Source organism: Bubalus kerabau, chromosome 23, assembly GCF_029407905.1.
Source record: "Bubalus kerabau isolate K-KA32 ecotype Philippines breed swamp buffalo chromosome 23, PCC_UOA_SB_1v2, whole genome shotgun sequence".
NCBI lineage: Eukaryota > Metazoa > Chordata > Mammalia > Artiodactyla > Bovidae > Bubalus > Bubalus kerabau.
The window spans coordinates 9,495,422-9,516,772 of NC_073646.1; the positions used below are offsets into that span (position 1 = coordinate 9,495,422).

Consider the following 21,351-nt stretch of genomic DNA (forward strand, 5'->3'; position numbering starts at 1 on the left):
TCCTTGGGCACTGAAGTTCTAGAGGGTGCTTATGGGAAGAGACTGTACTTTCTATTCCCTTTGCCTCTCCTCCATCCCAAATTGGCCCTAAAAGGAGAGTGGATACTTAGTCAGCTTCCATCAGCTAATCAAGGTCCTTTGTTCATCCTTGGCTAACGAGAAATGTAACACTATAACCTCAACGATTACTGCCAGTTTTCATCTTTGGTTTGAGATTTTAAACTATATCCCGTTATCCACTCTTCCCAGGGAATAAGTCCCTGGAAAGAGGTTTCTCTTCTCCAGGACTCCGAGGCAAGGGGTTTTGGGAGAGCTTAAAGGAAAACCAAATTCAAAGAAAGGTGCATGGGTCTGTATAAGGCAAGAGGCAAAGACAGCCAGGTCAGTTCTGTGAGGTTTTCCAGCACTGATCCTAGAGGTGTCCAGGGGAACACTCTTGAGAGAAACCTAGGGATGAGATAGCCTGGAAAGGGGAACCAAGCTAGGACTTGGACCAGGAAGTCTTGGGTTCTAGACCTGACTCTGACACTGTCAACCTGACAGTCTTAAACAGATGAATACTGCCCCTTTGCAACTTCATTTTCTCTTAATTTTCCCATCTCCTTTCTCCTTGCCCCAAATCTTGGTGCAGTTCTATAAGTTCTGTTTTTTTAGGACCCTTGTGGGCAGACACTGTTAGCTGATACTATACTGAGTATTTAAGGGCACAGAAAGAGTGTGGGTGGGCAAAGAAGAGAAGGCATTTAAACAGGAAATGCGCCCTTCAGCAGGTTTGCAGAAATCAGGTGCATGTCCGAATCAGCACTGTCTTCTAGAGAAACAGTGAGCAGACTGCATCCCGCACCCCTAACCCCAGATATTTTTTATATAAGGGGCCAAGAACTCCAACACACAAATGCCACTTGGGTTCTGTTATCCTCCCTAGAACTGAGATTATTAAAAAAAAAAAATAGTGCCCTCTTCACAGAAGTATCATCCCATCAATAACCAGAATGGGTTTTCCATGTGTTCATATCCTTATCATCTTTTAAATTTTAACATAAACTTTACATTATATACAACTTTATTTGGATAATACACGTACGTGTAAATTATAGAAAACAAGCATGTATATTATATACATGTGTACCCGAGCATTGATATTCACAGGATAAGTGCATTTGGACATCTCCGATCTCCATCAAGGGCCAAGCTGACCTCATCTGATACAATTAGATAGGAACATACAACAATGTAAAGGGGCTGAATGAGAAAGGGCAACTGCATACTGGGGGAACTTTTCAAGTCAAAACTCCAGGTAACCCTTCATTAAACACTTCCGACACTGTTTACCAAGAGAAGATGGGGTATCTGGAAAGGTCTTATTTTGTCTCAAGGGAAAATAAACACTGCTTTTGGAATGCAAATTGCCTTGAACTCATATTAAATACCAACCACTGAGTCTAGCTTTCACCTATTAAGTTCCGGGGAGTTTTTTTGTTGTTGGTTTTCCCCTGGAAGCCCGATTATGTCTCTTCTAGCTGCGCTTCATGCAAACAGGCACCATTTCAGAAGCAATTCATGTTCCCCTTTGAAGAATTCATAAACAACAGCTCTACACGAAGAAACAGTATAGGGTTTGCATAAAGTTAACGAATATATTCAGCTCTTCTGAAAGATATTTAGGTTTCTCAACTTAGTACTTATTTAGCTCTTAAATCCCACAAAGGATTTCAGTGCAAGGTATTGATTTATATGACAACTGATTATTAAGGCTAGACTTTTTTAGGTTTAAAGGAGATAAATTTTTAATCACCATTTAATTAACACCAACTTTTTCTTTTATTTTTCATTAGCAATTCCATTTGCAAAGAATTTGGGGCATTTGTCATTTCCTGAGAAAGATGCAGAATATTAAATACACATCAGGGGTAGACATATCAAATAGAATAAACAATGTATGAACGCACGGCTGCCGTGAGTCCTTTGACTAATTAACTGCCTTGGCTGGAGTCCCATTTAAGTGAAACTATTTCATTTGTAAACAAGGTGTAATTTTATTTTTTCTCCCCTGAAAATAAGTGTGAATTGATTTGACTGAGTTTGCTGCAAAGGATGAATGTTAGTGCTTTTGTCGGAAAACCTAAGTACGAACGCTTCTCAGGCACCTTAACGAAAAAGGGAAGAGAAAACCAGGTACAGTCCACGAGACAGTGCCGGCTAAAAGAATGCAATGCGATTTGCAAAGGACACAAGTGTAATGAGTAGGACGATTGTAATCCCACGCCTCTCGTGGAAGCCTCACTGGCAAAAAGGCAGACCCACTGACATCTCGCCATACAGAGCACTAAAACCTGGGATGGCCTAGGAACCTGCAGATGTAAGGATAATGGAAACAATTTTCCAGAAACCCAAAGGTTGCCCAGAGTAGACCCTGCATCCCAGAAGACTCTCCTCTTACACAGAACATTTTAAGTTGGTTGCATGTGTGCACTATAACCTATCTGGGTCCTTTCTCAAGTGGAGAAAACCATTAAGAGTTAATGTAGCATCACGACGGACACCGGCTCCGACTTTGAGTCAGACGAAACTCAGGCACGCCTTTGAGGTCAGAGATCCTGGATCCTCGGCATCAACAAATCTAAGGACTCAGAGCTGAGGTGTGTCTGAGGAATCTTCTGTAATGGACCCATAGTTCAGGGCATCCCCTGTAATTCTTATCACCTCCTGTCCTGAAGGTGTGATTTACCTCTGGATGTTATACTCCTGCTACTCTTTCCCCAAAGAACTGAAAGACTTGGCTGGCCTTCTAATAGCCTGACATCACTATCTTTCAGTTGGAAAATGACCATCAATCAATGGTCGGTTGTCTTATGTTTGGGATCATCACTATTAGGTGTCAGTGAATCTATGGAGGAAGGAAATGATGTATTTACTACATAGCATCCAATTCTAGCTATTTCTTTTTTAAAAAACCCTTTCGCTATTAGAGGAAGGGTATACTTTTTCTCTTTTTTTGGCTACATTGCTGTCGATTCTTCCCAAAGCCATATATTTAGTTTCTATACCCAGAGAGGTATGGGGTTAACAGCAGAACTAATGTTGTTATTAGAAGAAGGCTTTTTGATCTATGGGGTCATTCCAAGTGTAATTCTTACTCTCCCTGGAGATCTCTGCCACCTTTGGCAGCTCCTTGGTTTTGAGGAGACACTGGAGAAAGACAGATAGCCTCTTTAGATTGGTGATATACCACAGTTATCTTCTGGGAAGACGTCAATTCATTTTGTGTCAAGACATGATACTCTTGTGAGGAAATGGAAGTGATCCTGGCTGGGGTGTACAGGTCTGAAAAGCAGCGGAAGGGCAAAAGCAGAACATGGTAAAAGATGATACGATCATAGGTGTGCGTGAGAGTAGAGACTGGGGGGCTATTCCGAGTTCTTTAATCTAGGCTTCTCCCTTGCTGGAGAAGCAAAGTTGCAACATCCAAACAATAAAATGCAACATTCAAGTGCATTAATCTTTGGTACCTTATCAGCCCCTTCTGCCTGTCCATCTCAAAGACTTTCACTGGCTCCCTCTGCCTTTCTCCCACGGACCCTGAACTTCTCAGCAACCACTTTTCATCATTATAGGAATATGGTAGATCAGGTGTCCTATCTCAAAGATGGAGCCATTCAATGAATCCTCAAGCTCTAAGAGAATTATTCCCGGCACCTGCCCACTCACAGGAAATCACTGCCTACAAGACAGAACACAGCCGGATTCTAAGACACGGGTTAACTTTTCAAGCTGTCATTCTGCCCCCTCCTCCAAGAGCCCAGGGCAAAAGGCAGGAGGAAACCAGGGAATGGTACAGCTAGTTTGCATTAGCCTAGGGCTTCTGTAACAGGACACCAACACAGATCCAGGGACTATGCAAATCAGGTGGCTACTTAGCCCAAACATCTCAGGGACATTCATGTATTTAAAACACGCTAATTACTAGATTTGAACTGTATAAAATATGTAATGAATGTTGTTTGTGGTTTTTATCGTGTTTAATCGTGTTTAATTTTTAAACTAGAAAATTGTTTTGGTGAAGTGTCGTAATATAACAACTTGGTTGTCATTTGCAGTATGATTTGCATTCATACTGAATGCACAGGGTGGTGTGATGAGATCTTTTCATGGGTCAAGATTCCCCAGCCTTGCCCCACAATGGATAAAAATGAGTATCATTTCCTATCATTTTTGCACAGGTTTGAGGCAAGTGAGAAGGGAATGATGGAAGTGGCTCGGAAATGACAAATACCTTCAGGAATTTTGCGAGTTCTGTTGGTGCTGGTGAGGCAGTTGGCCTTCAACAGAGCGACTATTTCAGAAGAGAGGAATCACTCGTCCCACTAAAGATTATCCACAATTGGGAGGATGCTCAGGGTAGATACTTGATAGTGTCTCTCCTGTTTTGAAGGCTGTTGATTTAAGGAGGTTGGAGCGGGGACACGTGCCAGGCAGAATTTCAGAATGGGTTAAGGAAGATCGCCCTACAGCCACACTGGCCTTTAGCAAGACAGATGGCATTTTACTTCTTAGAGATCACAGCACACATGTGGCCGCTGGCACGTGCCCCCACACTCACCATGCTGGGAACAGCAACACACACTTAATTAAACGTCACCGCGGCGATTCGGGGCACTGAACAAGTGAAGGTTCCTGGAGGGAGGGGGAGAGTAACAGATACTATACAACCCTGAGTCATCACCAGAGGAGGGGGAAATGCAAACTTACGTACACAGGAGTCTTCGGGATCAACTACAAGGGCTGCTGCGTCATAGACGGAAGATCCACACTTAATGGTATTGAAGACACATGTGTGAGTCTGTGCAGCTCTGAGCAAGACCACCGAAGCCAAGGGTGAGACAGTGTCTGTGAAATACACAAATGGACATCCAAAGAGACTCCTGTCACTCTCTGCCTGAGGGTCCTCCTGGGCCTTTCACTCCATGTGTCTTGGAAATGGACTACGAGGAAGCTAGCACAGTGAACCACGAACATGCGCGTTTGCTATCCTCTGGGGGAGCCTGGAGTTCTGGGGTTGGGCCGGGGCCATCATGGGAGGCAGAACAATAAAGCTGAACCGCTTAGAGAGCCGAACTTCCTAATCTCTGGCACACTCCGTCTTGCTCCAGTGTGGATGCATTCTTGTTTTATTTTGTGACAGGTTTACACATACCATATTGCTTATTCTGTATCAGAGAAACCGTGAGGCATTTCTGATGAGGAAATTACAGGGTGGGCTGGTCTTAATGGAATTTGGAATAGAGGAAATCGTCACATGACCACTGGCATCCGATGCGTCGTTATTGCGACATACCTGGCAGGCACATCCAGGAGACTCGCCCTGGTGTGGATTGGTTTTTGGTTAAGGACTCACCTATCTGGGCTCTGGCGTGCTCAGCACACACCTCATAAGATTCCTTGAGTGGAAGACTACGGCTTGGAGCCATGTGCAAAAGAACCAACTGAAAAATACCTTCCTAAATCCTCTTCCTCTGGTCAGGGCACTACTGGGGCATCCACCATTTACCCGTCCGGACATTGGCCATTAGGTATGTTTCCCTATAAATATAAACATTAATGGAAGGTTTTAAACATCAGATTCGATACTAGGCATTTTCTTGTACACACGTCTATTGCTGCAGGAGTTTAAAACCCTGGGGGCAGAGTACATATTATTCTTATTTGCAGCATAAGGCATAACATGCTCTGAAATATACACGTCGCTATGGCCTCTACTGTCCCTGGAACAGTATGACGCCGTCGACCTCAAGGACGAGCGGAGATAGCCGTCGTTCGCAGCCTGGGACGGCAGCGAGTGTTTGTAAGGGTCCGAGGGGCACCTCCCGATCACTAAGCGTTGGTCATCCCCGTAGGAGTGGAGGAAAGGGTTCTCAGAGGTGTGGTCCGGCAAGAGGGACTTGCTCCGCTTGCCGACCTCCAGGCCCTGGGGGAAAAGGGAACCCTTGTTCCCCGCGAGTTTGCTGGAGGGGACGCTAAAGAGACTCCCGTACAGGTTTCCCTCCAGGAGCCGCTCGCGGTCCTTGAGGCTGATGCTCCGGGAGGGCCTGCTAGGGTCCACCTCCCTGGGTTTGTCGAGGATGTTATCGTAGGAGTGCTGCCGGCTGATCCTCAGCTTATTCTTTTGGAGTTGGAGGGCGCTGTTCGGGGCCCAGTCCTGCTGGTAGACCTCCTCCTGGGCGGCGGGGTTCCCCGTCTCCTGAAGCATCTGGTCCTCGTCGATGTCGTAGAGGTTCCCCATCCGCAGGCAGGCGTCGCACTTGAAGGGTGACCGCACGGTGAAGTGGCCCGCGTAGGTGGGCAGGTTGGACAGGCAGCTCCGGCAGTGCGTGGAGTTCTGGCGGTACCGATCGCTGCCCTCGCTGTGCGGGGAGCTCTTGTCTTTCAGGCTGAAGTGCTTGGAGTAGAGTTTGTACGGCTCATTGTTGGGGAGCACATCCTCCTCATGCAGGGCATTCCGGTTAAGGGGCAGTGTGGAATCCCCCTTGCGGAAGCTCTCGCTGCGCTCCTGGTAGGTGTCAGGGAAGTCCACGTTCTCGGGGAGGGCCATACTTTCCGTGAACGAGGGTGGGTCGAGGTGGAAACTGGGCTCCTTTTCGCCATCGATGGTGTAGATCTTGTCCCTGGGGGAGCTCGTTTTGGTCTTCAGATAGGAGCGCTCCGCCTCGCTGCAGTCCTTGGGGTACTTGGAGGCCATGGACCTCTTGAAGTTGTCTTTGGCCTTGTGGTTCTTATTGTTGTCAGGCTCCCGGTGGCACGCAGCCCGGCTCGACGTTTCAGAGACATCGGAGTGGGCTACCTCTTCAGGAAGGTACCGAGGACTCTTCAGGGAGTGGGTCCTGTTCTCCATGGTCCCCTCGTCCCTCTGGGAGATGGGGTTCTGGGTCAGGGAGTCTTGGCGGATTGACTCCATCGATTTCTTCCAAAGCTGCCGGGGCCTGGAATTCCCTTTGGACTCCGTGCTGACGGCCACCTCCACTGTATTGGGGTTGGACTCATTGAGAGTCAGAGGATGCTGTCCCTGGAACACATAGTTGTTGAGGTTATCCTTGTGCCTGTTGGCCACGAAGGTCTGGAGTTCGTTCATGTTGTCCCCGAAGATGCTGTCTTTCCCCTGGAAGGACCGGTTGTCTGAGTAGACCAGGTTGCCCTTATCTGAAACCACGTCCATGATGAGGGAGCCTCGTTGGATGAAGTCTGCAGCTCTCTTGGGGGAATCCATCCTTGAGGAGTTCATGTTGGACAAGTTGGAGATGTTTTTGGCGGATCGAAGGAGTTTTAACATGTTGCTCTGGGATCCAGTCAGGTTGAAGTCCGGAGACTTCTTCTTTTCTTCAATGTGCACTCCGTGAATGCAGCTGTAGATGCCCTGTGGGGAGGAATGGAAAACACCATTAGCAGCATTGGGGACACGAATCCGTGTCACACCTGAACTCTATCTGCAAAGGAGAGACATAGGCGCCCTGGAGAAACAGTGAAATGCAATCTGAATCTTCATAATGTTCTTAAGTGTATGAGACCAGTGGCAGAGCATCAGACTTCCCTTGTCTCTCTCTCTGATTATCTGACTTAGATTATCAAGATTATCTGACACTTTTGCCAATAGTCATACATGGAATTTGAGGAAAAAATATCCTCGAATCCTCATACAACTGGGCTTCCCAGGTGGCGCAGTAGTAAGAATCTGCCTGCAACGCAGGAGATGTAGGTTTGATCCCTGGGTTGGGAAGATCTATCCCCTGGAGTAGGAAATGGCAACCCACTCCAGTATTCTTGACTGAGAAATCCATGGACAGAAGAGTCTGCGGGGCAAGAGTCAGACACGACTTAGCGACTGAATAACAACAACCACCTAAACGGAACAATCAGGTCCAGGCTTTAGCATTTGACCTGGTTCTCCCGAGACTGACAGGGGTCTGGCCCAAGAAGGGGGTTGTGAAAGGGATGCGGAAGCTGCTGCTGACTCTGGGGTAAACTCGTGGGAAGGATGTGTGAGAAGTGTGGACTCTGATGACAGCGGCCCATTGATCCCCATGGTAGGGACGCTCAGAACCCATAGGGATGCTCATGTAACTGTGACAGCCACCACTGTTTGCCCTCCTGCATCTTTCCTGTTTTCTAGAGACAGTCTCCACTGCGTCAAGAGTAAACAGCAAAGCCTACAGTTGTGTGTTTGAGCATCTCTTCGTCCGACCTCTCCACCCCAGGCTGCAGGATAAAGGCTGCCCAGGACAAGGTGACGGCCCTTCTCACCTTCCTGCAGCCTTGCCTCTCGTCTCCTTCTCTAGGCCCTGAGTGGTCTCTTTCCCTGCCAGGAGGCAGCGTCTCCTTTTTGTTTCTGAGGCTGCTGGATGTCAAAATGTACAAATGTGTATTTCACATAGAGCAGGGCTTTTGAATCTTTTATGCTAACTTAAGCTTTCCCTGACCAATTCGGTGATGTAATAGTCTCATACGCTAACCTAGAGGGACTCTGCTATATTGGGTGAAAATCACTGTGTCTCCTACATGTCTGAATCAGCCAAGATCAGAGCCTTTTCTGCCTGTTGTTAGCACTGTGAGAACATTAGCTTTTACATGTTTTTCTAACTTTGCAATTTTATTTTAATGAGCTTCTGTCTCCCTTTTAGAGATTTTGAGAACCTGACTCCAACCTCCCCCATCAGAGTGGCGTGCTCCCGCCTGCCGAGATGAGCTCGTTGTCTCCGTATTTGCAGGAGGCCCTCAGAAGCGGCTGGGGAGCTGAGCAATGTTTCAAGAGCTGGGAGGGTGGTGGCTGACTGCTTTTTCTCATCCCTGGTTTCCCCTGGGGCTCATATGACACAGCTAAGGCAGTTCCCAGGTGCAGATCTGGCTGGCAAAGCCTCAGAAAGGAGTCAACATGATGGGGGCCTGTACCCCAGGTTGGGTTGGTGGGGGTTCTCCAACTGAGTTGACTCATCTTCTAGATGGGCTGATGGGGAGGTGGGAGTGTGTATTACAGAAGGGTGGGAAGAGTCAGAGGCCAGAAGCCCACTGGAAACGAGCCCCAGCGTCATTCGTTATTAGCTCTGTGACCTTAGCTAAGTCACTACATCTTTTTGAGCCTCAAGACCCACATCTGTAAAATGGGAATCATACTCTTTATGGTGGATGTCAGGGCAAGATCTGACAATGCAAGCAGAGCACCTCACGTGGACAGGGCTCTGTGAATGCGAGTGGGTGAGCTGCTCTATCATCCCCGTTGTGCCCCTCCTGCTTGTCACCCCTCCCCTCTGTCCTCTCACACAGTGGGCCCGTGATCAGAGCCGTAGGAAATGGGTGCTACCCTTTACTACTGCACATTAGCTCTGGAAAGTCATCATGGCTTTCTGATTCTATACGCTGCCCAAACCCTACCTTGGAAGGCTGGGGTTTCTTTCTTCCCTGCAGAGGTCTTCCTTTCCTCCTCTCTAGTATTCACAGACTCCAGCTACCTTTTATGGCTTGTGTAAATGATATGCCCTCTCGGCCCCACGATGGGTTCAGATGAAGGGAGCACTGCAGACTCAACATGCTGTTCCAGACAACTGGCTCTGTCCATCCTCCAACTCCCAGAGGACCCTGACCTCTCAGAACATTCTCAGTGAGGCCTGAGCACGACTGTCCTCCTTGGTTCCTTGGCATCTGGGCCTGATGCCTAAAGTTTATGGTATCTTCTGTTTATTTGTGTCCCCCTAACCTTCCAATTCATGTATTGAGATCCCAGCTCCCAAAGGTGATGTATTAATAGTAGGTGGGTGCTTAGGTCATGAGATCCAAGGTGGAGCCTTTGGAAGGAGCACTTCTTATAAGAGACTCACAGAGCCCCTTCATTCCTTCAACACAAGGGGACATCTACAACAGAGAAGAGGGCCCTCACCCCACCATGCTGACACCCTGATCTAGGATTTCCAGCTTCCAGAACTGAGTGTCACGTTTTTATTGTTGATGAGGCACCCAGCATGTGGTAATTTGTTAGAGCAGCTGGAATGGCCCAAGACTATTGTTATTTGCTAAGTTGTGTCTGATTCTTTTGTGACCCCATGAACTGTAGCCACACGAGGCTCCTCTGTCCATGGAATTCTCCAGGCAAGAATACTACAGTGGGTTGCCATTTGCTCCTCCAGAGCATCTTCCTGGCCCAGGGATCGAACCTCCATCTCCTGCACCTCCTGCATTGGCAGATGGATTCTTTATCACTGAGCCACCTGGGAAGCCCTGGCTAAGATGGTTTATCACTTCTATTCTGTCGTCCCCACTGCAGGCCAGCCAGAAGCTGCCTCAAGCTCTCCTCTGAGCTCTCTGGAAGGATATCATGCTTTCCACCTCCTTTGTCTCTGGCTTTGCCATGTCTCCCATTCCTCACATCTCAGGAGACAACCGTAGTGGTTCTCTTTGCTGATGACAGTGAATATTTTTTTTTATAATGAAAGGGACAGTGTTTTGGAGAGGAAACAAAAGTTAAAAGCATCCCACAGAAGAGAGGATGCCTTTTTTGTAAGTCATAATGGACAAAAGTCACAGCTATGGGAGAAGCTTGGTTCTAATGTAAAATAAATGACTCTCTGAGTTCTGGCCTCTGCCCTTGGCCATTGCAAAAGGGCAGGCATCTCAGGTTTGTGTCCCGTGGGACATGGGGTCCTCTCTCCACTAGGGAGGGGGAGATGGAAGTTCAGGTCCTGGCTTGTCAAAGACACAACACAGCAATGCTGCATTGAGTTCCCCCTTCATGCCTGTCCCTCAAGAGGCTTGGGAACGGGAGGAGTGAGGGGTTTAGTTCATTTCTCAGAATAACAGTCCTCACTTGGCTTCCTTAATGGTATCTTGGACAGAAGGAGCGCTCTTTCAAAATCAAGCAGAATTTACAAGTAAAGGCAATTGTGTGCATTTGCTCATGGCAATCCCAGAATCATTTAGATATGGAAAGCCTGCAGTAATTGGCAGAGAGAATTAGCTTCAAGTTGGCTTAATACCTAGCTACATGCATGCACATTGTTATTTTTAAACAATCTGTGTGTTTAGATGCCATCAAGCTAATTAGGAAATATGTATTTGCATAGAACTCAAGTTTAGTTGCCACTGAATGGAGAAAATAAATCCTCCTGACTAAGCCTGTGTGTACCTTCTGGATCTCTTAAAACCACCAAACCCCAGGAACACATAAATTCCTCTTTAAACGATTGTTTTCCCAGTAAACATTAGCATCTAAAACTAGATGCTTCTAACTACATATTTTTCACCATGTTTCAAACCTTAATTTGTTCAATTCTTTCAGAGTAAAACAAATTCCAAGGTGAGTAAATGGGAGAAATAGATAAATAGATGGATGAATAAATGAATGAATGGATGGATAGATGGATGGATGGACGGACAGACAGATGACATTGATTATCAGATAGATAGATAATATTATACTGCGTTGGAAGATCAGTGAACAATATGTATGTGTGTAAAGTGAAAGTGTTTGTGTCAGTTGCGTCTAACTCTGCGACCCCATGGAAGGTAGCCCACCAGGCTCCTCTGTCCATGGCATTCTCCAGGCAAGAATACTGGAGTGGGTTGCCATTTCCTTCTCCAGGGGATCTTCCTGACCCAAGAATTGAACCTGGGTCTCCTACATGGCAGGCAGGTTCTTTACCATCTGAGCCACCAGGGAAGCCCCTATCCTGTGCTGGAAGATCAGTAAACGACACATGTATATGCTTTTATCTGATGCAAGTATGCGACTAGCTTGTGTTGAACAGGTAAATGCCGTTCAGTTGTGTGCATATATATGTGTGTGGTATGATTTGCATCAAATCTCTTATCTCGCTTGTATTTGATGTCTGATGCTTGTGTAAGACTGTGGGCTCAGGCTGTTACTACACCACCTAGAGTCAGATCCTGGCTCAGGCAAGGCTGAGCGGTGTTGGGTAATTCCTCCTAACCTTATAACTGTGAGTTTCCCCAACTCTAGGACCATATCAGTACCGACCTCATAGAAGTGGTTTGTAGGTTAAATGAGAGGAAGAGTATAAAGTCCTTCCATGGTGCCTGGGAAATAAATGTGTCCCCCAGACAGAAGCACTTTCCACGACCGTCAGTGTGATGAATGCATCTCACCATGTACCTGTGGATGGCCACACACACGCACCATGCTGTGCAGCACGAAAGGAGATTTCTGCGGCTTGCACATGAGTGCACTGACTACGGCAGGAGTACTCTGTGCTGCTGTTTACGTCGGGCTGAACGTGTATTTTGTTTTCTGTTTGAAGTGTGTGCGTTTTTTCGTGGTTCTTCAAGCCTCTGTTTCATTTCAGGCTCTGTCGCATCAAATGTGTTCTTGTGGTTTGTTATCTGTGTACACACGTGGCGTTGCGTCGTGATTCTGCTTGGTCACATGTGCTCTCATTGAAGGCATGCAAATGTTGTAGCATGCTGCACAGGAATTTTAATAACATCCTAGAGCATATTCGGGTGCTCGTCAGGGAGGCCGCTGACTGGCTGTGCTTAGCCCATGTGTTTTGGTGTTTTTTCTAGTTTTCAATGGAATTAGTTCCTAGCATTTAAAAATTGAGGGACATCCCTGGTCATCCAGTGGTAAAGATTCCCCTCTTCTGTTGCAGGGGGCACGGGTTTGATCCCTGGTTGGGGAAATAAGATCCTGCCTGGCTCACAGCACAACCAAAAAATTTTAAATAAAAATTGCAAGTTTTCCTGTATAATCAGATGGCCATTTTCTCCTATAAAAACTGAAAATTGGCCTTGCCTTCCGCTAAGACCATCCTCAGCAAGAGCAGAGAATGATCATCTCCTTTGGGTTTGCCACACTCTGTCATATTTTACCACAGTCTCCATTGCTCTCTCTCCTTGACACCCAGGCTCAGCTGCTATTTTTCATTCCATTTGTGCTATTTTTCTCAGGCCCGGCCTGCCTTATTCATTCACCTTCCATTTCTGGTTGCACGGTCGTCTGGCTCATGAACACAGAACCCAGTGCCCTTTCCACACATCCGAGAAGGGTTGGTGAGTGAGGGGAGGGTGTGCAGACCCCCCAACCCCTGCCCAGGGGTCCCAAAGCACTCTGGGTGCCCCCGTGCTTTTCTGGACCTGCCTGCTGCAGAGAGAAGAAGCCATCGGGGATACTGACCCTGCTGATGGAGAAGAGCAGGCCTGGCCGGTCGGAGCAGACGCCGGTGAAGCAGAAGCGCAGCTTCCAGTAGAAGAGATGCTCCCAGATGAAGGTGATGAGGCTGAGCGCCATGGCGGCCGCCAGCATGTAGAACACGCCCGCCATGTTGTCAATGTCCAGCTGGCTGCTCATCACCTCGTTCTTCTCGTTGTGGCAGATCCCCGTGAGCCACAGCGTCTCCAGCTCCTCCATCTCCCCTGGACGGAAGACAAGAGCCACAGGCAGTGAGGAGCAGGGCCCGCGCCACGGGGCAGACACCCCTGAGCTTGCGGCAGACACGTATGACTTACAGCTGCACAACCTCAAGAGGAGGGACTGAGCCCTGCATTCACTCCCTGGTCAGCTGAAGATAAGGATGGCAACACCTATGTAACATCGTTGTAGGAGGATGAACTGAGATCCTGTCTAGAGAGAATTTGGCGTAGTCCCTGAATCTCTCTCTCTTTTTTTGGTCATTATTATAATGTTCTTCCCACCCTGCTTTGGGCTTCCCTGGTGGCTCAGACAGTAAAGAATCCACCTGCAATGCAGGAAACCTGGGTTCAATCCCTGGATTGGGAAGATCCCCTGGGGGAGGGCATGGCAAAACCCACTCCAGTATTCTTGCCTGGAGAATCCCATGTACGGAGGAGACTGGTGGGCTACAGTCCATGGGGTTGCAAAGAGTCAGACACGACTGAGTGACTACGCACACAGCACCCTGCTTGTCTGTATCCTCACCCCCAACACCCACCCAAGCCTAGAACAGGACATGGGATAAGCTGGCAGTAGGCGGCCGTGGGAAGACTTGCATTCTTGTCATGACTCCATCACTGACTGGCTGTGTTACCTCAGAGCCACAGTGATCCTGTCCGTGAAACGGGTGGAAAAATAGTGCATACTCCCTCCGGTTCTAGGGAAGATCAAAGGAGCGCACATATGCAAAATTCTTAAATGTAGTGCCTGGCTCCTGGTAAGTTCTCCTAAATAGTAGCCTGCAAGGGTTGTTGTCCAGGAAGCACCCAGCACAGAGCCTGGTACACGTTTGTACAGGAAGTATACACCAGTCATTTCTTTGTTTAGAGCATCAAAGATTATTCCCAAAAGTCACCTCAAGCAATGTACTTAGGGCACAGAGTGTTCCTTGCAAAGAAACAACTCAATCGCTTCTAAACGGCCCCTTGCAAACTACATACTTCCCCACTTTGGCAGGCAACTGAAAAAGCAGGTGGGGTTTTCAATGGGAAAAAAAAAAAAGCATTATTTTGTCTCTCTTTTATGTGTATTTTATCCGGTTGCCATTTAGAAGGAAATTCTCTGGTCTAAATGTCTAGTAATTATACTAACTGTCTAGCAATTCACTAAACCATGGTGCTTAGACTATGATTCAGGCCTTTAAAAGTTATCCTTCAAAAACAGTGAAAATCAAAAAAGATGCCTAGAATGATAAGTGAAGAGTAGGACTAATATTTTATATACATGTGATCTCTAAGATATAAAAGACAGACGTATAGGATTAAGAAATACAAATGACTATGTATAAAATAGGTCCACAACAAGGATATATTGTACAGCACAGGGGAATGTAGCCATTATTTTGTAATAGCTTTAAGTGGAGCATAATCTATAAAAATATTGAATCATTATATTGTACACTTTAATATAACATTGTAAATTAACTATGCTTCAATAAAAAAAAAAAACACTTGCAGAGAAAAATAAAGAAATGCTCAAAATGTCTGACTTTCTTTGAAGAGATTAATCATAATTATTGCCTTCACACTGCTGTCTTTAAGTTTTATGAAATGTGTATATATTGCTTTCTGTTTGTTCTCACTGTTGAAACACTTGCCTGAATATAGAAACCGAAGGTGCCGCTTATTTTTCTTAGACCTTTTGGAGATGTTATTAAGTGTCCTTCTGACCTAGATGGTAATTGTTGAGAGGTCAGCTCATCATGTATTTATCATTACTTTCTATGCAATCTATATTTTCTCTCTAATCGCTTTTGAGAATTTCATTCTGTCTGTGTGTGGAATCTAGGTGTGGATATGTTTTATTTGTTCTGCTCCAGACTCTGTGATTCTTCAATCTGATGACTCATAACTTTAATTTCGGAAGCATTTCACCCATCATTGCTTTGACTATTAACTTTCCCCATCTTTTAAAAAATTAACAGACTTTATTTTTTAGAAAGTTTTAAATTTAGAGAAAAACTGAGCAGAAAGTGGAATCCCCATACAGTCCCTCTTCCCATTCCTCTTGGTTTCCCCTATTAACATCTGGCATTGATGTGATATATTTTTATAACTTATGAGCCAAATACATTATCATGGACTAAAGTCCATAGTTTATTTATTTATTTTTTTACTCTTTTTTAAAAATTTTTATTTTATTTTTACACTTTACAATATTGTATTAGTTTTGCCAAATATCGAAATGAATCCACCACAGGTATACCTGTGTTCCCCATCCTGAATCCTCCTCCTTCCTCCCTCCCCATACCCTCCCTCTGGGTCGTCCCAGTGCACCAGCCCTAAGCATCCAGTATCGTGCATCAAACCTGGACTGGCGACTCGTTTCATACGTGATATTATACATGTTTCAATGCCATTCTCCCAAATCTCCCCACCCTCTCCCTCTCCCACAGAGTCCATAAGACTGATCTATACATCAGTGTCTCTTTTGCTGTCTCGTACACAGGGTTATTGTTACCATCTTTCTAAATTCCATATATATGTGTTAGTATACTGTATTGGTGTTTTTCTTTCTGGCTTACTTCACTCTGTATAATAGGCTCCAGTTTCATCCACCTCATTAGAACTGATTCAAATGTATTCTTTTTAATGGTTGAGTAGTACTCCATTGTGTATATGTACCACAGCTTTCTTATCCATTCATCTGTTGATGGACATGTAGGTTGCTTCCATGTCCTGGCTATTATAAACAGTGCTGCGATGAACATTGGGGTACACGTGTCTCTTTCCCTTCTGGTTTCCTCAGTGTGTATGCCCAGCAGTGGGATTGTTGGATCATAAGGCAGTTCTATTTCCAGTTTTTTAAGGAATCTCCACACTGTTCTCCATAGTGGCTGTACTAGTTTGCATACCCTGGTAGCTCAGCAGCTGGTAAAGAATCTGCCTGCAATTCAAGAGACCCGGTTCGATTCTTGGTTTGGGAAGATCCCCTGGAGAAGGGAAAGGCTACCCACTTCAGTATTTCTGGGCTCCCCTGGTTGGCTCAGCTGGTAAAGAATCCACCTGCAAAGTGGGAGACCTGGGTTCAATCCCTGGGTTGGGACGATCCCCAGGAGATGGGAACGGCTACCCACTCCAGTATTCTGGCCTGGAGAACTCCATGGACTATTCCATGGGGTCACAAAGAGTCGGACACTACCGAGTAACTTTCACTTCACTTCACTTCACATAGTTTATATTAGGGTTCAATCTCTGTGCTGTACAATTCTCTGGGTTTTGCCAACACTTAACATCATGTATCCACCAGGACAGTATCATGCAGAATAGTTTCACTGCCTTAAACATCCTCTGTGATCCAACTGTTCATTCCCCATCACCCCTCATCCCACCCCCTGGGAACCACTGATCTTCTGTCTCTATAGTTTCGCCTTTTCCAGAACATCATATAGTTGGAACCATATACTGTGCAGCCTTTTCAGACAAGCTTCTTTCTCTTAACAAGATGCATTGAAAGTTCCTCCATATCTTTCCCTGGGTTTATAGACCTCTTCTTTTTATCTCTAAGCCATATTCTACTGCATGGACATATAGTTTGTTTATCCATTGGCATCACTGACTCGATGGACGTGAGTCTCAGTGAACTCCGGGAGTTGGTGATGGACAGGGAGGCCTGGCGTGCTGCGATTGATGGGGTCGCAAAGAGTCAGACATGACTGAGTGACTGATCTGATCTGATCTGATCTGATCCATTCAACTACTGAAGGATATGGGGCTTCCCAGGTGGCTCAGTGGTTGAAGAATCCACCTGCAATGCGGGAGACCCAGGAGATGCCGGTTGAATCCCTGGGTGAGGAAGGTCCCCTGGAGAAGGGAATGGCAACCCACTCTAGTATTCTTGCCTGGAAAGTCTCATGAACAGAGGAGACTGGTGGGCTACAGTGCATGGGGTTGCAAAGAGTCGGGCACGACTGAAGCGACTGACCACACATGCATGCACTGAGGGATATCTTGGTTGTTTCCAAGCTTGGACATTTATGAAAGAAACATAAACATTCATGTTTAAGTTTCTATGAGGATATAAGTTTTCAACTCATTTGGGTAAATACCTAAGGGCATTATCAGTGACTATATCGTAAGACTATATCTAGCCTTCTTGGAATCTGCCAAACAGTCTTTCAAAATGACTGTACCATTTCACACTCCCACCAGCAATGAATGAGGCTCCTGTTCATATAATGCATCCTCACCAGCACTGATTTTCTTTTGGATTTTGACCATTCCAATAAGGTGTGTATCACATTGTTTTAATTTGCAAATCCTTAATTTGAAAGTCCTTTGCAAATCCTTAACATGATAATCTTATCTTCAGAAAATTTTGTTTAAAATACTCTAGATGGGGACTTCCCTGGTTGTCCTGTCTTTGGGACTCCATGCTCCCAATGCAGGGGACATGGGTTCAATCCGAGGGCAGGGAACTAAGATCTTACATGCCACATGGCTCCTTAAAAAGATCCTAATCAGCTACTTTTAAATTCTGTTTAAAAACATTCTAGACATTCTCATTCTATCCTCTAGGTTGTTAACTTTGTTTTCATGCTTTTCATTCCTTCATTGTTCTGTCTTGCGTTTATCTGATTCCCACAGATCTATTTTCCAGTTCATTTATTCCTTCATTGGTAATATTTGACTTTATGTTTTCATTTTTAATCTATTTTAATTGTGACATTCATTTGGTTCTTTTAAAATTTTACCTGTTCCTTTTGTCCTAATGCCCTACTCTTCAGTTACGACTTTGAAAACTTTTATACATTTTGGAATTTCAAACCTATAGTCTTTCAGATTATTCTCAGCCTCATATCCCCCTCCCCCTGCCATCTGAGTTCTCAGGGTTCTGTTCTGTTTGCCATGCGTGCTGACTCATGGTGGATTACTTCCTTGCGGCATTTGTAACTTTTGATTATGAGTGCATCTTCAGCAGAGCTGTTCTCTCCCTAAACCCCATGGGGCTCCCAAGCAACCTGGGTTACAGACAAGGCCTTACGGAGGGGCTCTGGGTTTGCTCCTGCCATGGTTCCAGGGGCTTTCAATGCACCAGTTTTTAACTTTTATTGGAGTATAGTTGCTTTACAAAGCTGTGTTTGTTTCTGCTGCACAGCAACGTGAATCAGCCACATGTATACATATATCCCCTCTTCCTTAGATTTTCTTCCCATTTAGGTCATCACAGAGTACTGAGGAGAGTTCCCTAAGCTAGACAGTAGGCTCTCATCAGTTATCTATTTTCCTGATGCTGGGAAACATTGAGGGCAGGAGGAGAAGGGGATGATAGAAGATGAGTTGGTTGGATGGTATTACTGACTCAATGGACATGAGTTTGAGCAAACTCCGGGAGACGGTGAAGGACAGGGAAGCCTAGAGTGTTACAGTCCATGGGGTCGCAAAGAGTTGGACACGACTTAGCAACTGAACACTAACAGTACATAGTATCAATAGTATATACGTGTCAATCCCATTAGTATCAATAGTATATATGTGTCAATCCCATTAGTATCAATAGTATATACATGTCAATTGTCAATCCCCATCTCCTAATTCATCCACCCTTCCCTTTCCCCACTTGGCGTCCATACGTTTACCTCTACATCTTTGTGTGAAATAAATCTGACCATATTACTCCACCATTTAAAATACATTTAAACCTCCATACTAATTTGAGTTTTAATCTCTCAGCTTCAAACAGATGTTAAGCTCCTTGTACTTCCTTTGCTATGATGCACTGTTTTTTCTAGTCTCCTTTTCACAGACTCCTTGACAGTCTCAGGTTGAAGCCGTGGTATCATCTCCTTGCACAGTTCAGGGCCTCCCTGTGGATGTTAAAGCCCCAGGGTCCATCCCTCTTGCCTGTCTCCCTGTCGGCACCGCAGCTGAAATATACCATGAGGATTCCCATTCCCCTCTGTTTCTGGCACTAAAGGATTTCTCTTCATTTTGGCATTGGTTGTGCATTGTGGGCTTGCATATGTGTGTGTACGTACGTGCCTATAACGCTGCATTTTTATGTAGTTTGTAGCATGAAGGGGTCCCACATCAGTCAAGTTTCCATTGTACCACTACCATATATGCATGTATAACTTTTGTGAAAGTGAAAGTGTTAGTCGCTCAGTCATGTCTGACCCATGGACTGTAGCCCACCGGGCTCCTCTGTCCACGGAATTCTCCAGGAATACTGGAGTGGGTCCTTCTCAAGGCGAATCTTCCCGACCCAGGGTCGTAACCTGTGTCTCCTGCATTGCAGGCAGATTCTTTGTTGTCTGAGCCATCAGGGAAGCCCCATAAATTCTGTAATCATGATTTTTTAAAAGCATACATGTTTATGGGAGAAAAATAGGAAGTACAAATAAATATTGTATTGTAAATTCTTCACTCACAAGGAAGGGTCCTGGTTGATCGGTGATGCAGGAAGCAGTGGGAAGGGATACCATGATTTAAAGTCTTTCTCTCTAACAGTCTCCAGTACTATGTGAGCAAATGTCATGGGACAGTCAGCAATATGACCTCACCGTCCACCCAGCGCCACCATTGACTCGTCCAAATTCACTGCCTGCTGTATGCTTCAAGATTTACCTGGTGGCTCCCTCCTCTCCCCAAAACACCAATGCCATCCTTCCAAAAATACTGCATTGTTGACTTTCTCCCTTCCGCTGGAGTTTGTGAGGACTCAGAAATGGGTCTTTTCATTACATTTTGTCAAATTCCCAGCATATCTTCCTTTTGGTATTGTCCCAAGGCTTCCATTATAGCTCAGGGAAGAACTAAGAATCTGCCTGCAATGCAGGAGACCCCAGTTTGATTCCTGGTTTGGGAAGATCTGCTGGAGAAGGGATAGGCTACCCACTCCAGTATTCTTGGGCTTCCCTGGTGGCTCAGCTGGTAAAGAATCCACCTGCAATGCAGGAGACCTGGGATTGATTCCTGGGTTGGGAAGATCCCCTGGAGAAGGGAAAGGCTACCCACTCAAGTACTCTGGCCTGGAGAATTCCATGGACTGTACAGTCCATGGGGTCGCAGAGTCAGACATGACTGAGTGACTTTCACTTTCACTTACTTTTCACTTTCAGAGAGAGACAGGGGCTTCCCAGTGGCACTCTTGGTAAAGAACCTGCCTGCCAATGCAGTAAACATGAGAGATGCAGGTTCGATCCCTGGGCCAGGAAGATCCCCTGGATGAGGGCATGGCAACCCACTCCAGTATTCTTGCCTGGAGAACTCCATGGACAGAAGAGCCTGGTGGGCTACAGTCCATTGGGTCGCAAAGAGTCGGACACAACTGAAGGGACTTAGCACACACACAAAGAGAGACAGAATGTCTGTAACAGGGTCAGTCTCAGTAGAAGGAACATCATTTTGATTCCTTTCAGGATGTAAATATAAAGATTTTCCCTCTGCCTTTTGCTCAAACACCTCTCTTTGAAATAGGTCAACTTGGTAAACCAGACCCACCTCCCGAAAGGGGGGCAAACACACATTTCTCAACACCAGTTACAACTTGTTCCAGTCATTCTCCAGCCATTCATTTCCTGCCTCGTGGCCTTTTCTACTAGTGCGCTGAACTGTAGTTCAAGTACTTTCTAATTTTGTTTTTAATTTACTCAAATATTGTCATCTCCTTGAGGGAGATCAGGAACAATGTTTTATGATTTTGATTATTTCTCACGCCTGCAGCAGGTAGTAAGCATTGCATCCATATTTTCTGTCTCTTTCCATCTCCAGGCTTCAATTGGGCAGCATTGCAAGAAAAAAAAAATGGTCAGATCTGTTGGGTGAGCTTTTCTGCCACATAAAGAGAGGAAGAGTCGGACATGACTAAGCAATGAACACTTACTTAAAGAAAGGAAATACACAGCAAAAGGGAGTGGGCTTGAGAGTAAAAGGCTGGAGAATACGTCCTCTGCTAGGGATAAGCCC

General features: G+C 45.7%; 1 protein-coding gene across 1 annotated transcript in view; it reads right to left on the reverse strand.

The window, feature by feature from the left end:
* Window positions 1-1,816: 1,816 nt before the first annotated feature.
* The window catches only part of GRIN2A (glutamate ionotropic receptor NMDA type subunit 2A), a 437,090-nt gene continuing 417,555 nt past the window's right edge, over window positions 1,817-21,351 (reverse strand). The window contains exons 12-13 of the mRNA XM_055561516.1: window positions 13,169-13,407; window positions 1,817-7,408 (exon numbers count right to left, since the gene is read on the reverse strand). Of these exons, the coding sequence (XP_055417491.1) occupies window positions 5,609-7,408; window positions 13,169-13,407 (2,039 nt within the window). The 3' untranslated portion in view covers window positions 1,817-5,608. The remainder of the gene's footprint in view (window positions 7,409-13,168; window positions 13,408-21,351) is intronic.